Genomic DNA, 17,551 nt, shown 5'->3' with positions numbered 1-17,551 from the left:
TGCTGTTTCCATCGAATCCCAGTAGTACGTGTACCCAGAAATAACCCAGCTTGGTGAGGGCTGTGAATAGCTGTGCTCTGGTTGTGGGCATGGCTCAGGTCAACTCTGTCCGGCCCAGGAGTTTTCCTGCCTGAGGAGCGAGCAGAAGAGATGGGGAAATCCCAAGGGTCATTTGGGATCTCCCTGGCAGAAAGGGGAAGCCTCTTCTACTCTGCCAGATCTGAGACTGTAACGGGAGCCAGAGCTTCTGAGCCCATGTGTTTGTACCTGCTGGATTCTAGAGATCACAAGCAGAAGGCCAGGGAAGTGGTGGAGTAGATGAAGTGATGGCTTGAGCTGTTCCCGGCTGCTCATGCTTGTCTCCTGGGGTTGCAGGTGGCCTTTCTCAGGTGCAGACAGAGGCCTCTGGCCCCACAGTAGGGAAGGTCTCAGAGTCTCTCATGCTTACCTGCCACATCTCTGGTGTGCCCATCCCCGACAGCAGGTACGCTTGGGACTGGATCCATGAGATTCCTGGCAGAGACCTGCAGCATCTAGTGTTGCAGTATCCCTTCACAGGACTCCAGCACATTGCTTCATCCTTCCAGACGTGAGTCACCAGCTCTGCAGACCCCTCCAGGAACCAGCTGTCGCTGGAAGCGCTCTCACCATCGCTTGCAGACGCAGCCACCTATTTCTGTAGCACCAGAGAGCTGGAAAAGGGCACAGTGCTTGAGACACGGGCAGGGCCAGCGCATGAAAGGAAGGAGGGGATTTAAATCCAGCAGGGTCTTTTGTGTTTGCTGCAAAGCAAGGCTTTTCAGAAACTTCTCAGGAATAGTCTGGTGTGGCTTTTCCCAGAAACAGGCACAGAGGTGCTGCAGCAGTAGCAGCTGCAGAATTTCCTACAAACACACACACAAAACCCTGAACGTGCTGTTACCTTCGTTCTTACTTCTCAGTCTCTCCCGCAGCCAGAAAGCCACAAGGAAAAAGGTTGGCCTAGGAAAAAAGCACAGTGAATGTAATTTCAACATGGATAGCTAGAGTTGGACTGAATTTTGAAACTTCCTGTTGTTCAGGGAGCCCCAGACTAGTGCAACAGAAGGAGCTGAGCCAAAGAGTGTCTTTTGACGTGATGAATAGTCTCTTTGTTGTGTTGTTAGTGTTGTCTCCATGCACATATATGCTCATGTGTGTACACTGAGGGCCAGCAGGGATTTTTGTAGGGGAACCACATCAAGGATGATGTGGAGGGTGCCCAGGGCCAGAACAACTCTCCAGCCTTCCATGCGTTTGGGGGCCGTATGGAACCCGGCATGTCCTACCATGCTAGGGCAGCTCTAAGTGACGGGGGGCACCATAGGTCCCCCTGGCCCTGCATCCGCCTGCTTCTTTTCCCAGTGTCAAGCCTCCGGCTTCAATGGGTTCCTCTACCCTCTGCAACTCCCCTTCCAAGCACTGTCCTGGATCCTGTCCTCAAGGGGCCATGTTGGAGCACCGGTTAAAAAAGAGGGGAGGGGAAGGATTCAGACAGTCTGTGGGGGGCCACTGTAGAGGTGTTACAGCAAAGTCAAATGTACTGCTGCTAAGGACAACAATTGTATAGAGCTACCCCTGTGTTAATAATTATCCAAACAAAGTAATAATTAAGATGTGATTGTCAAGAATTGGAAGCATAACTGATAAATTGTTACTTTGAGCAGCAAGCCTTGAAGAAACATTTGGACTTGCAAAAAGTACCGGGAAACTAGGGGAAAGGTAATTCCTGCAGGGGGAATTGCGACCACCGACCCATGGACCACCTCTCCCAGTTACACCAACTACTCAAAAGATAAAGGCAGAGAAACTGGGCACACGTTCTAGTTTGCATGCTAGATGACGAAACCTAAACTAATCATATGCATATAACAATTCATATGTATTAGAAAAGTGAATATGTTAATGTTATATGCTCCACTGATTTGGAGCTTTGCTGTGCTGTCTTGGGATGGACACCTGTATCTGCGCAAATATAAAATACCTCTGCTCTGTCTGAGTATTGGTGTATTGCACACCAGGTAAACAAACCCCCAGTTTTTTGGACAACAGAGTGGGAAGTGCTCCCCAAAATGGTGCTACCTGTCAAGATGGTGACACTGTGTCAGGGGTCAGTAGGTGTCACGTCCTGTGGCTGCAAAGGTCCGAGGGGGAGCACTAGCTTCCTGGTGTGTAGGGTAAGCACGGAGAAGCGATTGTCCCTGCTCTGCTGAGCAGCCCAAAGAGCCTGGTCCCTGCTGAGTCGTGCACGCATGAGTTTTGGAGGATGAGCTGCGGGGTTTGAGCCTGCACATCTACGCGAGAGCTTCAGTGTGAAGCATATCCTAGATCTCACCTGCCCAGTACCCTGTAGGTCCTTTGCTGCTTGGCAGGTCAGGAAGGGTTTTGAAAGGAAGACGCAGCTGGAGGAGTGACAGCAAAATGGACAAGTTGGGTGCTGGGTCAGAGTGGAGGGAGCAGGATGAGGAGCACATCTGCCTGGAGATGCCCTGTCCAAGCAGAGCTCAGCTCCAGGTGGTCCCATCCAGGAGCAGCAGCTCAGCAGCAGAAAGGGACATGGGCCCCCTGGGAAGACAAGCTGCCACCCCCAGGGCCAGCTCCAAAGTCCCAGCAGAAACACTGCGGTCCTTCCTCAGAGGAAGGTCGAGGGTGGCCCCACAGCAACACGTCACCTTTTGCCTAACAGAGGTTTTCCTGCCAAGCGAGCATTAAGTGCTGCTGCTCCTCCAGCCCCGCACCTCTCACCTTCTTTGTTGTCATATAGGGAGGGAGTGATGCGGAGGGACTAGGACTGACTGCAGGCAGAGAGGCAGAGGCAGGGAAGATGTGGGCAGAGCTGTTCTGCCGGCAGAGAGAAGCTGGAGGGAGGTAACAGAGAGTGGGTCTGGCCATGTGGACTGCCATGTGCGTGGGGTTATTGCCCATGGTAGGTAAGTGAAAGGAAGGGGTGATGCGCCCTGCCCTGCCCCCAGGAACTGAGCATGCCCCTGTGCTCTGCACAGCTCTGTGGAGCTCTGTGGAGCTGTGCTGACCGCTTGCAGCCTGACCTGTGCCTCTGGCCTGACTTCCCACCCATCCCTGCAGCACACAGTGGGAACAGCCCTCTTCCTCTTCTAGCCATGAGTTAGGCACCTCTGTCCAGCCTGCCTCTTCTGCAGCGTGGGGACAGGCAGGGCAGCGACCTGCTACTCCCACATCTTGGGGCCTAATGCTTTGCTCTTGGGCTGGACACTCTGCTCATGGGGCACTGCGAACCCATCTTGCAAAGACCAGCTCAAGGATGGCAGCGTGGGGCCCAAGCCCCACTTGACCATGGGAGGTCCTTGTCCCTCCTGTGTGCTTATCGGAAAGAGTTCCCTGACAGGGAGAAGGAGGGAGGGAAACGTCGTGTCTCCCTCCTCATGAGCCCTGATTCCTGGTACCAGCTCTATTCCTCTGCCCATCTCTGTCAGGTGGGCTCACAGAGAACAATTCAGTCCTCCTGCTAGTCCTGTGCCATCCAATGCCCCCACCAGTGCTGCCCTGACCTTTGCTCATTCTTGGAGTGATCAGGGCTTGTTCTCGTTCTCTGCAGCAGTCACTGCCCAGGTGGCCTTGGAGCAACACATGAGGGAACTAGCCGTGCGAGAGGGAAATTGAGTCACCTTCCAGTGCAGCATGAGTGGAGGCAGAATGAGCAACTACTACATATTCTGGTACTGGCAGGGGCCACGTGGCACTCTGGACTGGATTTTCAGGGAGGGTGATGCCTATGGAGAAGGTTTCCAGGGTCGCTTTAAGGGAACAGTGGAGAGCTCCCAGAACAGATTCACACTGCAGATCCAGGCAGCAAAGGAAGGGGATGAAGCAGTGTATTACTGTGGTGCTAGCCTCACCCTGGAGCAGCTCTGCAGCATAGTGGACCAAAAACTGTCTGACAGAGACTTTTCAGCATTTCTTTCTAGCAGCCACTAATCAGATGTTGGTGTGATGCAATGGCAGGTGCAGGAAACAGACCTTTGGCATGCTTGCAGGAGAAGACAGTGAAGGGAAGGCAGTGTGGTTGAAGGGCTGAGACTGTTAATGATGCAGGAGGATCTGTTCTGGGCACTTCACCTGGGTGGTGAAGTGCATGTAATTGCACATTGCCTGGGGTCCTGTCCAACGTGGCCCAGTTTTTCCTCCATGGCTGGGCTGTAGAGCTATGGGAACATGGAGATAGATGGGGAGTGGTGGCTTACAGGAGTACTGTAGTGGATGGAGCCAGGCTGTTCAGGAAAGGCAGAGGGCAGATGAGCATGGGTGACCTTGTGGTGGGTGGTTGCTACAGATCACCTGCTCAGGAAGAAGAAGTAGACAAAGTGTGGTGGTTTGAGCTTGTGTGCCACTATGTGCCCACTAAGCCACTCTATCAGTCCCTCTCCTCCTGTGAACAGGGGGAAAAAGTACAATGACAGGCTGATGGGTCGAGATAAGGACAGGGAGATGACCAGCAACTGCCATCACAGGCCAAAGGACTTGACTTGGGGAAATTAATTTACTTTATTGCCAATGAATCCAGAGTAGGATAATGAGAAATAAGAACAAATCTAAAAACACCTTCCCCCAACCCCTCCCTTCTTCGCAGGCTCAACTTCACTCCCAACTTGTCTCTACCTCCTCCCCCTGAGCTGTGAACAAGGACAGGGCATGTGTGCTGCAGTCAGTTCATAACACGTTTTCTCTGCCGCTCCTTTCTTCTCATGCTTATCTTCCTGATACTCCAGCGAGGTGTCCCACCCATGCAAAACAGTTCTTCATTAACTTCTCCAACACAGGTCCTTCCCATGGGCTGCAGTTTGTCACAAACTCCTCCGGTATGGGTCCTTTCCATGGGGTGCAGTCCTTCAGGAACAGACTGTTCCAGCATGGGTCCCCTGCAGAGTACAGGTCCTGCTAGAAAAACCTGCTCCAGCGTGCACTCCTCTCCGCAGGACCACCGTTCCTGCCAGGAGCCTGCTCCAGCATGAGCTCTCCACGAGGTCACAGCTTCATTCAGGGCAAATCTGCTTTCTGCAGCGTGGGGTCCTCCATGGGCTGCAGGGTGGATATCTATTCCACCATGGTCCAGCATGGGCTGCAGAGGGACAACATGCGTCACCATGGTCTTCATTACAGGATGCAGGGGAATCTCTGCTGCAACACCTGCAGCACCTCCTCCCTCGCCTTCCTCACTGACAGTCAGCATGGCTTTGTGCAGTGGAAATGGAGCTTAACCAAATGTGAACCCTTCTACAATAAGACGATGGGTCTTGGTGGATGGGGAGAGGGTGGGTGTTGTGTAGTCTGAATTGAGTTACACTTTCAGCACTGAGTTCCCTGGAAACATCGCAGACAAGGCTACTTATTATGGACCAGATAAGTGCTCAGTGACATGGAGTGTGCAAAGGTACATCTTCCTTGCTCCAGCCTTTCCCCCTGGCCTCTGGGACTCCTGAAGGATGGTTTTGCTTGTAAAGACTGAGAGGAATAAGGCATTCATTACCTCCACCATTTTCCATGTCCTGTATCACCAGGTCCTCACCCCATTCAGCAGTGGACCTGCATTTTCCATAGGCTTGTTTCTCCATGCAGGCCTCCTGGCATTTTAGCCTGACTCCTTGCTCGTTGGGATGGAATACTTTTGATCTCAGTGCTGGAGAGACTGTGGACTACTGTGCCAAGTCCTGGGCTCCTCAGCACAGAAAGGACATGGACATCCCACAGCAAAAGCAATGATGGGCCATGAAGATGAGGAAGGGAGCATCTGACATAGAAGGAGAGCCTGAGTGAGCTGGGTTTGTTCAGCGTAGAGAAGAAAATGCCATGGGGGGATTTGCCAGTGTGTGTAAATACCTGAGGCTGTGTAGTCTCCATTCCTGGAGATATTCAAAATGGAAGTGGACAACGTTGTGGGCAGCCTACTGTCCTGAACCCCAGAAGACAGCTAAGCCCCACGCAGCTGCTCGCTTAGTCACCTGTAGTGGGATGGGGGAGGGAATCAGAATTGTAAAAGAGAGAAAAATTCAGGGTTGAGATAAAGAGAGTTTTAATAAGTAAAGCAAAAGCTGCATGCACAAACAGAGCAAAATAAGAAATTTATTCTCTGCTTCCCATCGGCAGGCAGATGTTTAGCCATTTCCAGGAAAGCAGGCCTTCATCACATATAGCAGCTACTTGGAAAAGACCAATGTCGTAACTCTGAATATCTGCCTTTCCTCCTTCTTTCTCCCAGCTTTTATTGCTTCGCATGACATCATGCAGTATGGAACATCCCTTTGGCCAGATGTGGTCAGCTGTACAGCTGGTGGGGCAATGTAAGAAATGGAGAATGCTGATGCTGCATCTCTGATGCTGTGTAAGCACCGTTCAGCAGTTGCTAAACCATCGGTGTGTTATCAACATGGCTTTGGTCACAAAACCTCGCAGCTGCCCATACAGGCTGCTATGAAGACAAGTAATTCCATCCCAAGCAGTCCCAGTACGCCCACTCTAGCTGACCCTGCTTCGAGCAGGAGGGTTCAACTAGACCTTTTCCAGAGGTCCATTACAGCCTCAACCCTTCTGTCATCCGAGGAGCAAAGTGGCTCCTGTTCTGCTCCCCTTCCTTGCACCCTTCTCCTGGGGAGCCTGAAAGGACAGCGTCAGGCCTGATGGCCAGCCAGAGTTTTTAAGAGACAGCTTTGGGGGCTGGAAATGCTTTGGCAGTACTCCAGCATCCTTGGCTTTCTGACTGGCAGATAGACCTCCTGGCCTCATGCGCTGCCAACATGCCGCCATGTACCCCCTGCAATCCTCCGGCAGAGGCCTTTGGGTGTGATTGAATTCCCTGCCCTCCCCTCCCCTCGGTCCAGGAACCCTGCCTCCAGCAACCAGCTGTGGCCAGCAATAGGCCTCTCAGGCTCCAGGCAGCAGCCAGTCAACCGGTCAGATGGGGATGCGTGTTATTCCCCATGCTTCCAAAGCCAGGCTCTAGGTTTGTTTGATAGGATAGAAAATCATAATGATAATGATGATGATGATATAATTATAATAATAAAATATAGAAAACAAGTGATAACACCATTGCTGACCATCTGCTAAGCAATGCCCCAGCATTTCCCAAGCTGCGGTCATTCCCCTGGCCAGCTTACCCCAAGTTATATACCAAGCATGAATGGAATATCCCTTTGGCCATTTTGGGGCAGATGTGCCTTCCCACGGTGCTTCTTGTGCACCCCCAGCCTCCTCACTGGTGGGGTGGTGAGAGAAGCTTAAAAGTTATTGACTTGAAAAGCTTCTATAGGTATATTAGCGATAAAAGGAGGAGGGAAAATGTGGGTCCCCTCCGGAATGAAACGGGTGACCTGCTTACCCAGGATATGGAGAAGGCTGAGGTACTCAATGACTTCTTTGCCTCAGTCTTCACTGGCAAATGCTTGAGCCACACTGCCCAGGTCGCAGAAGGCAGGGACTGGGAGAATGCAGAACCGCCCACTGTAGGAGAAGATCAGGTTTGAGAATATCTAAGGAACCTGAAGGTGGACAAGTCCATGGGACCTGATGAGTTGCATCCGCAGGTCTTGAGGGAACTGGTGGATGAAGTGGCCAGGCCACTCTTCATCATATTTGAGAAGTCCTGGCAGTCCAGCAAAGTTCCTGCCAACTGGAAGAGAGGGAACATAACCCCCATTTTTAAGAAGGGTAAAAAGGAAAACCCAGGGAACTACAGGCCGGTCAGTCTTACCTCTGTGCCTGACAAGATCATGGAGCAGACCCTCCTGGAGACTATGCTCAGGCACATTGAAAACACGGAGGTGATTGGTGACAGCCAACATGGCTTCACTAAGGGCAAATCGTGCCTGACAAACTTGGTGGCCTTCTGTGATGGGGTTACAGCGTCGGTGGACAAGGGAAGACCAGCTGACATCATCTAACTGGACTTGTGCAAGGCATTTGACACTGTCCCACATGACATCCTTGTGTCTAAATTGGAGACACACGGATTTGATGGATGGACCACTCGGTGGATAAGGAATTGGCTGGATGGTCGCACTCAAAGAGTTGTGGCCAACGGCTCAATGTCCAAGTGGAGAACGGTGACGAGTGGCATTCCTCAGGGGTCGGTACTGGTACTGGCACTGTTCAACATCTTTGTCAGCGACATGGACAATGGGATCGAGTGCACCCTCAGCAAGTTTGCTGACGACACCAAGCTGTGTGGTCGACACGCTGGAGGGAAGGGGTACCATCCAGGCTGGCGAGGTGGGCCCATGCGAACTGCATGAAGTTCAACAAGGCCAAGTGCAAGGTCCTGCATGTGGGTCGGGGCAATCCCAAGCACGACTATAGGCTGGGTGAGGAATGGATTGAAAGCAGCCCCGAGGAGAAGGACTTGGGGGTGTTGATTGATGAGAAGCTCAACATGAGCCGGCAGTGTGCGCTTGCAGCCCAGAAAGCCAACCGTGTCCTGGGCTGTGTCAAAACCAGTGTGACCAGCAGGTCGAGGGAGTCGATCCTGCCCCTCTGCTCCGCTCTTGCGAGACCCCACCTGGAGTACTGCACCCAGCTCTGGGGGCCCCAGTACAAAAGAGACATTGAGCTGTTGGAGCGAGTCCAGAGGAGGGCCACGAAGCTGATCAGAGGGCTGGAGCACCTCTCCTATGAGGACAGGCTGAGAGAGTTGGGCTGGTTCAGCCTGGAGAAAAAAAGGCTCCAGGGAGATCTAATTGTGGCTTACCAGTACCTGAAGGGGGCCTACAGGAAAGATGGTGAGGGACTGTTTATCATGGAGTGTAGTGACAGGACAAGGGGTAATGGGTTCAAGCTGAAGGAAGGTCGATTTAGATTAGATGTTAGAAAGAAATTCTTTACTGTTAGAGTGGTGAGGCAGTGGAACAGGTTGCCCAGAGAGGTTGTGGAGGCCCCATCCCTGGAAGTGTTTAAGGCCAGGTTGGATGAGGCTTTGGGCAATGTGGTCTAGTGGAGGGTGTCCTTGCCCACAGCAGGGGGGTTGGAACTAGATAATCTTTAAGGTCCCTTCCAACCCAAACCATTCTATGATTCTATGGTGTAAACATTGCCTGGACACAATCAAAACATCAGTGTGCTATCCACATTATTCTCACCCTAAATCCAAAACACAGCATTATACTCAAAAATTAACTCTGTCCCATCTGATACCAGACAAGCTAAAATAAGAAAGCAAGTTTTCCTCAATACTCTTGCAAAAAAGCTTTTTTGGCAAGTCATCATGGTGTGAAAGCAGGTGTGAAAGGCAAAATGCTAACTGTGGTATCACTTGTGCAGAAGAATGAAGACAAACTGAGACTATGAGCTTTTACCTCAGGGTTGATGTGTCCCAATGATGCAGGTGTCTATGAGGTTGTTTCGGAAATGAGTCCCATTGTTCGACTCCATTCTGGGGTGCCATGTCACCACAGGACTTGCTTTTCAAGGCCCAGAATAGTGTTCTTGGTGGTGGCATGGGGCACGGGCTTTGTTTCCAGCCATTTGGTGGTTGCTTCCACCATTGTAAGTACATAGCACTTGCCTTGGTGGGTTTGTGGGAGTGTGACATAAGCAATCTGCCAGGCCTCCCCATATTTACATGTCATCCATTGTCCTCCACACCAGAGAGGCTTTAACGGCTTGGCTTGTCATGGATGACCTGTACAATAGCGTCCATGGGTTAAGTCTACCCCTTGATCACGATCCCATCTGTACTTCCTTGATGGCCTGTGGTATCATGGGCCCACCTCGCTGTAAATAATTCACCCTTGTGTGGCCAGTCTGGATCTTCCTGAGCCACTTCAATCTTAGCAGCCTAATTCCATATGCTGGTTGTTCTGATGTTCCTCTGCGGCCCAAATCTTGGGTACGTGGTCATCTACGTGACGTACTTTTATAACCAGCTTCTCTAGCTGGGAAGCAGTATCTTGCCACAATGGGGCAGCCCAGATGGGTTTGCCTCTGTGCTGCCAGTTGCTCTGCTTCCATGGCTGTAACCACCCCCAGAGGGCATTGGCCACCATCCGTGAGTCAGTAGAGAGGTAGATCATCGGCGACTGTTCTCGTTCAGCAATGTCTAGAGCCAGCTGGAGGGCTTTCACCTCTGCAAACTGACTGCAATGCAACAGGACCCCTTAGTGAACAGGGCATATTGCTTCTCATTTTCCGGCAGTTTATTACATGGTGAGGCATCTTCAGGATGCGTCACCGCCTCCTCTAGCAATATTACAAAATCTTTACCTTCTGGCCAGTCCATGATCACTTCTATGATTCCTGGGTGACTGAGGTTTACCACACGAGCCCGCTGTGTGATCACTTACTCCACCTAGCATCAGTTGCATGGTGTGTAGAGGGGACCCTCCCTTTGAACATCCAGCCCAGCACCAGCAGTCAGGGTGCCAGGAGGAGCTGTGCTTCGGTACCAAGCACCTCTGAAGCAGCTCCAACCCCTTCATATGCTGCCAATATCTCTTGTTCAGTTGGAGTGTGGCAGGCCTCGGATCCTCTGTATCCCCGACTCCAAAACCGCAGGGGTCCACCTCGAGTCTCCCCTGGTGCTTTCTGCCAGAGACTCCAGGTAGGGCCATCTTCCCCGGCTGTGGAGTAGAGCACATTCGTGACATCTGGTCCTGCCTGGACTGGCTCAAGGGCTACTGCATGGATAATTTCCTGTTTAATGTGTTCAAAGGCTTGTCGTTGCTCAGGGCCTCGTTTGAAATCATTCTTCTTCTGGGTCACTTGATACAGAGGACTTACAATGAGACTGTAATTTGGGATAAGCATTCTCCAGAAACCCACAACCCCTAAGAAAGCTTGTGTTTCCTGTTTGTTAGTTGATGGAGACATGGCTGCTATTTTGTTGATCGCATCCTTTGGGATCTGGCAGCATCCATCTTGCCATTTTATTCCTAAATCTGGATCTCTCGTTCAGATCCCTTGACCTTACTTTGTTTTATAGCAAAAGTGGATTTTCAAAGGATTTGGATTATTTTCTTCCCTTTCTCAAAAACTTCTTCTGCTGAGTTGCCTCATACAATGAAGTCATCCATGTATTGCAGGTGTTCTGGGGCTTCACCCCATTCCAGTGCAGTCTGGATCAGGCCATGGCAAATGGTGGGGCTGTGTTTCCACCCCTGGTGCAGCCGATTCCAGGTGTACTGGACACCCCTCTGTGGGACACCAGACTTGTCCGGGTTTGTTGGTGCCATATACAGGGTCACTGTGAGTCAGTAGAAACTAGCGGGGTCTGACTTGAGCGAAAGTGCAGATTGACCAACTTGCTTATCTTGCACTGATAAGCACCAGACCTGAACAAAGGCAAGGGATGAGCAACTTGCTCATCCTGACAGATGTGGCACCTCACGGTCTACCACTCGAATCCACTGAGTGATGCCTGGGGTGAGGGGAGGCTTCACAGCCTGATGTTACTTCAGTAGACCTAAATAGACCCCCGCACCTCTGTACCAAACCCGTTTGTTCTCTGCCTCTTCCTCCTTGATCAACAGCTCAACAAGCTTTGTTAAGGGCCAGTCAGCACAGAATACTTGACCACCTCACCAAAAGTATAAATCTGGCATTTAAAATCCTCTATTTTGAAGACGACAACTCCAGCTCTCGAGATGGGTCAATGGGCCTGGACCTCTGTCCTCCCCAAGTAAGGATGCCTCTTTGGTAAGGCTTGTGCCTCTGACTATGTTGGATGTTACCCTGGGAAAATATCATTCACAAAAGCGCTGAATTATTCACTTGGGCTCAATTTTTGCAGTAAGTGTAATTATTAATTGAAAATACAAACTTTTTATATCTGTCGCCTCAATAAATTACCTATCTTTTTCAACTTTGCAAAAGTGTTACTGTGAAAGTCCTTGGTGGGGCTCTGACAGGCAAACGTGGACTCTGATAAGTGGCTACACACAGAATCCTTTAGACATGAACAGTTGACCAAGTATGGGACTAAGACTATCCTTAGCCACACCTAGACTCCTCTCTGAGATGCAGTTTAGAAAGCAAGGGGGTCCTTTCTGAACCTTGGGACTCAATGGAAGGGCCTCCCTCAGCCACACGTCAGACTTGTACCTTTTTACACGACACCTTCCAAGTGAAAGCAAACTGTGGCCTGCACTCTTCTGCCAAAGGGATGGAGAAAAACCCATTGGCAATATAGTTGTGGCATACCACTACCACTTGGCTGCCTTTGACTCCAGGTCATAGTGAAGTCGTAGCACATCCAGCACGGCAGCAGTCAGTAGCGGTGTGACCATTCAGGACAGCATATTCTAATGTCAGTCTCCACTCTCCATTGCACACTGGCCATATGGGGCTATTAAAGGGTGAGTGGGTTCTGCTGATCACTCCTTGGCTGTCCAGTTGACGACAGGAATCAGGGAGTTTCGGCTGGTGCAATTTTGCCGTTGGTGCACCATTGTGGTAGTGATTGGCAACTGTTGTTCTTCGACCATCAGGAACCCCACCACAGAAGGGTCCTCTGAGAGACCGGGCAAGGTAGACAGCTGTTCAGTTTCCTCTGTCTCCAAGGCAGCTATGCCCAAAGCCCACCAGGGCCCTTTTGGGTCCTTGCAATACCCTCTCCGGAGGTAGTCTAAGCCAAGAATACACGGAGCCTCTGGGCCAGTCACAATGGGGGGCTTTTGCCACTCATTCCCAGTGAGGCTCACTTCGGCCCCCAGTACAGTTAGCTGTTGGGATGCCCCTGTCACTCCAGAAATACAGATGGGTTCTGCCCCTTCAAATCTGGATGGCACTCGTGCACACTGTGCGCTGGTGTCCACTGGAGTCTTCTACTCTTCTGGGTCTGACATGACAGGCCATTGATCCACACAGTCCAATAAACCTGGTTGTCCCTTTCATCTGTGTGGCTGGAGGAAGGGTCCCTCTAATCCTGCTCATTGTATTCGTTACTCACTTCTTGTAAAAATGACCTAGAAGTCCCTTCAAGAGCATCATAAGGATGATAACTGCAATACCACTTGTGCATAAGAATGAAGACAACCTGAGATTATGAGCTTTAACCTCAGGGTCAATGTGACCCAAAGACCCAACCTAAGCCAGCTCTTCCTAGCTCAGAACTCCCCTTACCAACCACAAAACAATAGAAGATTTACCCTCCAATGAAACCAGGCATATGACCATGGCCAGAACTGCAGTCGACCAGACTCTGGGATAAAGCCCCCCACCTGCACGGGACCCGGGTTTACATCAGTGATGATTCATCCACCACTGACCATACATCTGTACCACCTGCACGTGACAAGCACGTACTGATGCTGCGTAGGACAAGTACGTACCGATTATGCGCGCAATAGTCAATGATCAGCCACATATATATCAATCCTGCTTTCCTCTCCATCAGGATCCCGCCACGGATGAGGCTAGGGCACCGCTACGTGCCTAGCTAAAATATAAACCAGTACATTCCCTGGGAATTCTATGCTAAGCATCCTTGCGTCCCTCCTAGGCCAGTATAGAACTGACTTTACATAGCGAAGTCTGGGTTGCAGTTTTCCCCTTTGCCCTGGCACATAGTCACCTGCAAAGAGGTGGATGTGCCTGTGAGTCTTTCAGAGAATGACAGGGAGGCTGAGGTTGGAAGGCATCTCAGAAGGTCATCTGGTGCAAGCCCCCTGCTCAAGCAGGGCCACCCAGAGCCAGATGCTCAGGACCATGTCTGTAGAGCTTGTGAAGACCTCCAAGCAAGGAAACTCCACAACCCCTCTGGGCAATCTGTGCCTGTGGTCGGCCACCCTGACGGTGGAAAAGCATTTCCCGATGTTCAGATGGAGCTCTCTGTTTTTCAGTTTGTGTACGTTGCCTCTTGCCCTGTCACTGAGGCCCACTGAAGCCTGGCCCTGCCTTCTCTGCAACCGCGCTTCATATTTTTCTCTATGTGTCTATGTGAGGGTGAAGTTAACTTTTTAATTCTCTGCATGGTACTCAGGAGTAATGACAATTACTCTAGAGGTTCAAACAAATCACAAATTTACTTAGAACTCAGTGGAACTACAAAAGATAGTGGCTTGGCAAAAGTTATGACAATACTTAAAACTTAGCAGAACTACGAAAGGTAATGGCTTAGCAAAACTTGTGATGATATCATCTTAATGTGCCAAAAATGAAGTTAGAGACAAAGAGCGGGATAGAGAGGAAGAGAAAGAGACAAAGAAAGAGGGAGAGAGAGAGAGAAAAGATATCACCACCCTTGGATCGAGCAATGTTCTCTGTTTGTAATTGTCGTCCTCAGGTGGTGGGTGCACGCCAAGAACTTGTGTTTCCCCTTTTTATAAATCAAAATGCTCTGCATAGGCAGGGGTCTGTCATCACTGAGCAGGCACAGGATGTGCTCAGGAATGTTCCAGAAATGAGTTGGTGGGTTGTGGGGGTCTTGGGGGTCTCACAGTCCCCCCTCACTTCGGGGTCGACTGAGTGATGGCCCTTCACAGGCATGCACACACAGGGCACAGATGGTCTTTTGTCTACATGTTTCAGGAATAGGGGAAGGGGCTCACAAGAAGGTATCCTGCCTCTGCAGGTTCTGTCCTTGGTCGAGACAGATGTCTGCCACATTCCCTCGTTATCACTTTATCCCTGCTTGGGTCAAGATGGATGTTTGTGACATTCCCTTGTTATCGAGGCATTACACTATGTTGCTGAGATGCCCCCTGAGCCTTCTCTTCTCCAGGGGAAACAGTCCTTGATCTCTTACTTTCCTAAAGTAAGAGGAGAGGGGAAGCATCCCCTTCCTGAGCTGCTGGAAACACTCCTCCTTGGAGTGTTGATAAAGAGGAAGATGAATAAGAGGATGAATGAGATGATGAAGATGAAGATGAAGATGATGCCCTGGTGCATGGGGTTGTTCCTCCCCAGGTTCAGGACTTTGCTCTTCCCCCTGAGGAACTGCATGGGGTTCCTTCCTGTCAGCTCCTTCTCCAGCCTGTCCAGGTCCCTCCGGATGGCAGCACAGCCCTCTGTGTGCCTTGTGGGCGCGGGCAGAGGATGGGGGTGAGGCCAGGGCGGGCTGGGGGTGCGGGGCACGGGGAGGGTCCTGCGAGGGCACGCTGCGGGCCGACAGCCCGTCCCTGGCGCTGGGGCTGGGGCTGGGTCCGGGTCCGTCCCCAGCTGCGCCTGGCCGAGGCGCCCACCCCCTTCCGCAGGGCTCGACGTCAGGGCGACAAGCCGGGAGAGCGGCGGAGGCGCGCTGGGAGGCGCTGGCCGGGAGCCTTCGTCTCCCGGGGCGCCGCGCTCCTCCTCTGGCGACGCCCCTGCCCCGCGTCCCTCCCCGCGCCCCCCCTTCTCCTCCCCCGAAGGGGCCGCGGCACCGGGGGGCCGGGCCGGGCGGTGCCGGGTGTGTTCTGTTGGGGGCGGGCAGAGGCGTGGGCGCTGCCCCGGCGAAGGGCCGAGGCGGCGTGGCGGTGAGGAGCGGTCCCGAGCGCGGCTCCGCTCGTCTCCTCTGCGGCTCCCGCCGGGCCCTTGGTGCCCGGCCGGCCCCGGCGCGGCAGGGCATGGTGGCGCCCGGGCTGGGGCCGTGGCTCCTGGCCTTGTCCTTGGCCGCGGGGCCGGCAGGTGAGAGCCGGGCGGGGAGGGCAGCGAGGCTGGGGCTGGGCCCGGGGTTGCGGCTGGGGCTGCTGCCGCGGGCGGCCCTGCCCGTCCCGGGGCCCCGGGGCTGCGGCTGCTCCCGCGCCGGGCGCGCTGTCGCCTGGCACTCGCCTTCCTTAGCGGGGAAGCGGGGAGCGGGTGGTGTGGGGGGGAACGGGAGCGGGAGTGGGAGAGGGAGCGGGAGATAGAGGGTGAGGGAGATGCAGATGCAGAGGGAGATGCAGAGGGAGAGGGAGGCTTTCGTTCCGCGGTCGGGGCCGCAGTGGCGGGAGCAGGCGCGGCTGAGCCCCGAGGAGGGCAGGCGGTGCCTTGCCCCGGTCGCGGGGCTTTGCCGGGAGAGAGGAGGGTGGCGGGTGTCGCCGGGGCGGCGGGTGAACGTCCTCGGGCCGTGGGCGCGCCCTGCCCGGCTGCCTGCGCTCTCCGTCCGCAGGGCTGTGGGCGCAGCTGAGGCTGGTGGAGACCGGCGGAGGGCTGCAAGCGCCCGGGGACTCCGTGCACCTCTCCTGCCACGTATCCGGCTACAGATTTGAACTTTATGGACTTTGGTGGTACCGTCAGGCACCGGGCAGCAGTCTCGAGTGGGTGTCCTTCATCTGGACATCGGGTGATACAATTTATGGCCCAGCAGTGGAGGGTCGAGCCTCGGCATCCCGGAATGATTCCCGTTCCGAGTCATCTCTGTCGCTGCGGGGCCTGCGCCCTCAGGACTCTGCCTGCTACTTCTGTGCCGTTCCCACGGAGACAGGAAATCCAGCAGAGCTTTAACACAAACCCGGCAGGCAGCTAAAACAACCACATAACCTGTTGCTCACTGCCTGCTCCCATTGGGGTGTGGGAGAGAATTGAAAATGGAAAAGGAAAGAAAGATGCCGTTGGTTTACATAAAGACAGTTTAAGAGGATAAAACAAAACAAAAAGCAACATCATTGTCATCATCATCCAGATATTAAAAAGCAATTATGAAGAGCACAATTTCTCACCACCCAAAGTCATCTGCAAGACCCCAAGCTGACCTACCTCCCAGCCCAACCCTCAGTTCTGTACGGAACATGATGCCATATGATATGGAATATCCCTTTGGTCAGTTTGGGTCAGTTGCCCTTACTGTGTCCTCTCCCAGCTTCTTGGGCACCCCAGCCTTCTCATTGGCAGGCCACTATGAGAAGCTTAAAAGTCCTTGACTGCTTGGCAACAGCTAAAAACATGAGTGTGCTATCGACATGCTTCTCACCTGAAATCCAAAACACAGCCCCACACCAGCTGCCAGAAAGAAAACTCTATCCCTGCCACAACCAGGGCAGTATCCAGCCCTTATTCTGCCCGTCCAGTTCCCACATTTTCCAATCAATTGCAATTAATCACTGCCTTTTGATATATACACACAGATATAATTTTCTTAGTCAGTAGACCACCACAGTGAAATATCTGTACAATGGTCATAAATGTCCACAAAATGTCCATTGAGCTCCTTTAGTCTCTGACTTGGGGCTCCATCTGTCCTAACAGCCTTTCAGGGCAGGAGAGATGGTGTGTGATGGTGGATTGCTGCATGCTGCATCCCGAACTTGTAGATGATGCATCTGGAGCAGTCCATGCTTGCGCTCTGTGGGTTGAAGACATCAGTCTGGAGGAAGTTGCTGGGCGCTCATTGCTGAAGCCTGTTCTGGTTTCGTCACCTCTGCACCTTGTTGCCTTTCATCAAAGTTCATTCTTCATTACTCTGGATAATTCTTACTGTAATACTATGGCATACAGGAATCGTGGTAGTGAGGACATGTATTATCATGTAGCAATTACCATCATACAATTGAAATCATTGGCTATTCTCACCCAAAATGAAATCATCTTGAGGTACACATTGGACTGTTGCATCCTTCTGCATCACCCACCAAGTGCATCCAGGTCCTTGAGCAAAAGCAACCCCACGGATGGGTTT

At 52.3% G+C, this 17,551-nt stretch overlaps 1 protein-coding gene and 1 gene segment (V, D, J or C); both read left to right on the top strand.

Moving 5' to 3' along the window:
• LOC129195352 (M1-specific T cell receptor alpha chain-like) overlaps positions 1-17,551 on the top strand; it is a 431,139-nt gene that overhangs the window by 86,753 nt on the left and 326,835 nt on the right. Inside the window, exon 4 of the mRNA XM_054801303.1 lies at positions 2,872-2,886. Coding sequence (XP_054657278.1) covers positions 2,872-2,886 — 15 coding nt within the window. The remainder of the gene's footprint in view (positions 1-2,871; positions 2,887-17,551) is intronic.
• Positions 15,415-16,541, top strand: LOC129195355 (Ig heavy chain V region 914-like). The segment is given in 2 exon segments: positions 15,415-15,582; positions 16,046-16,541. Coding segments are annotated over 2 exon segments (396 nt in total).

This window comes from Grus americana, chromosome 22 (assembly GCF_028858705.1).
Source record: "Grus americana isolate bGruAme1 chromosome 22, bGruAme1.mat, whole genome shotgun sequence".
Taxonomy (NCBI): domain Eukaryota; kingdom Metazoa; phylum Chordata; class Aves; order Gruiformes; family Gruidae; genus Grus; species Grus americana.
This window is presented reverse-complemented; position numbering and strand designations above follow the sequence as displayed.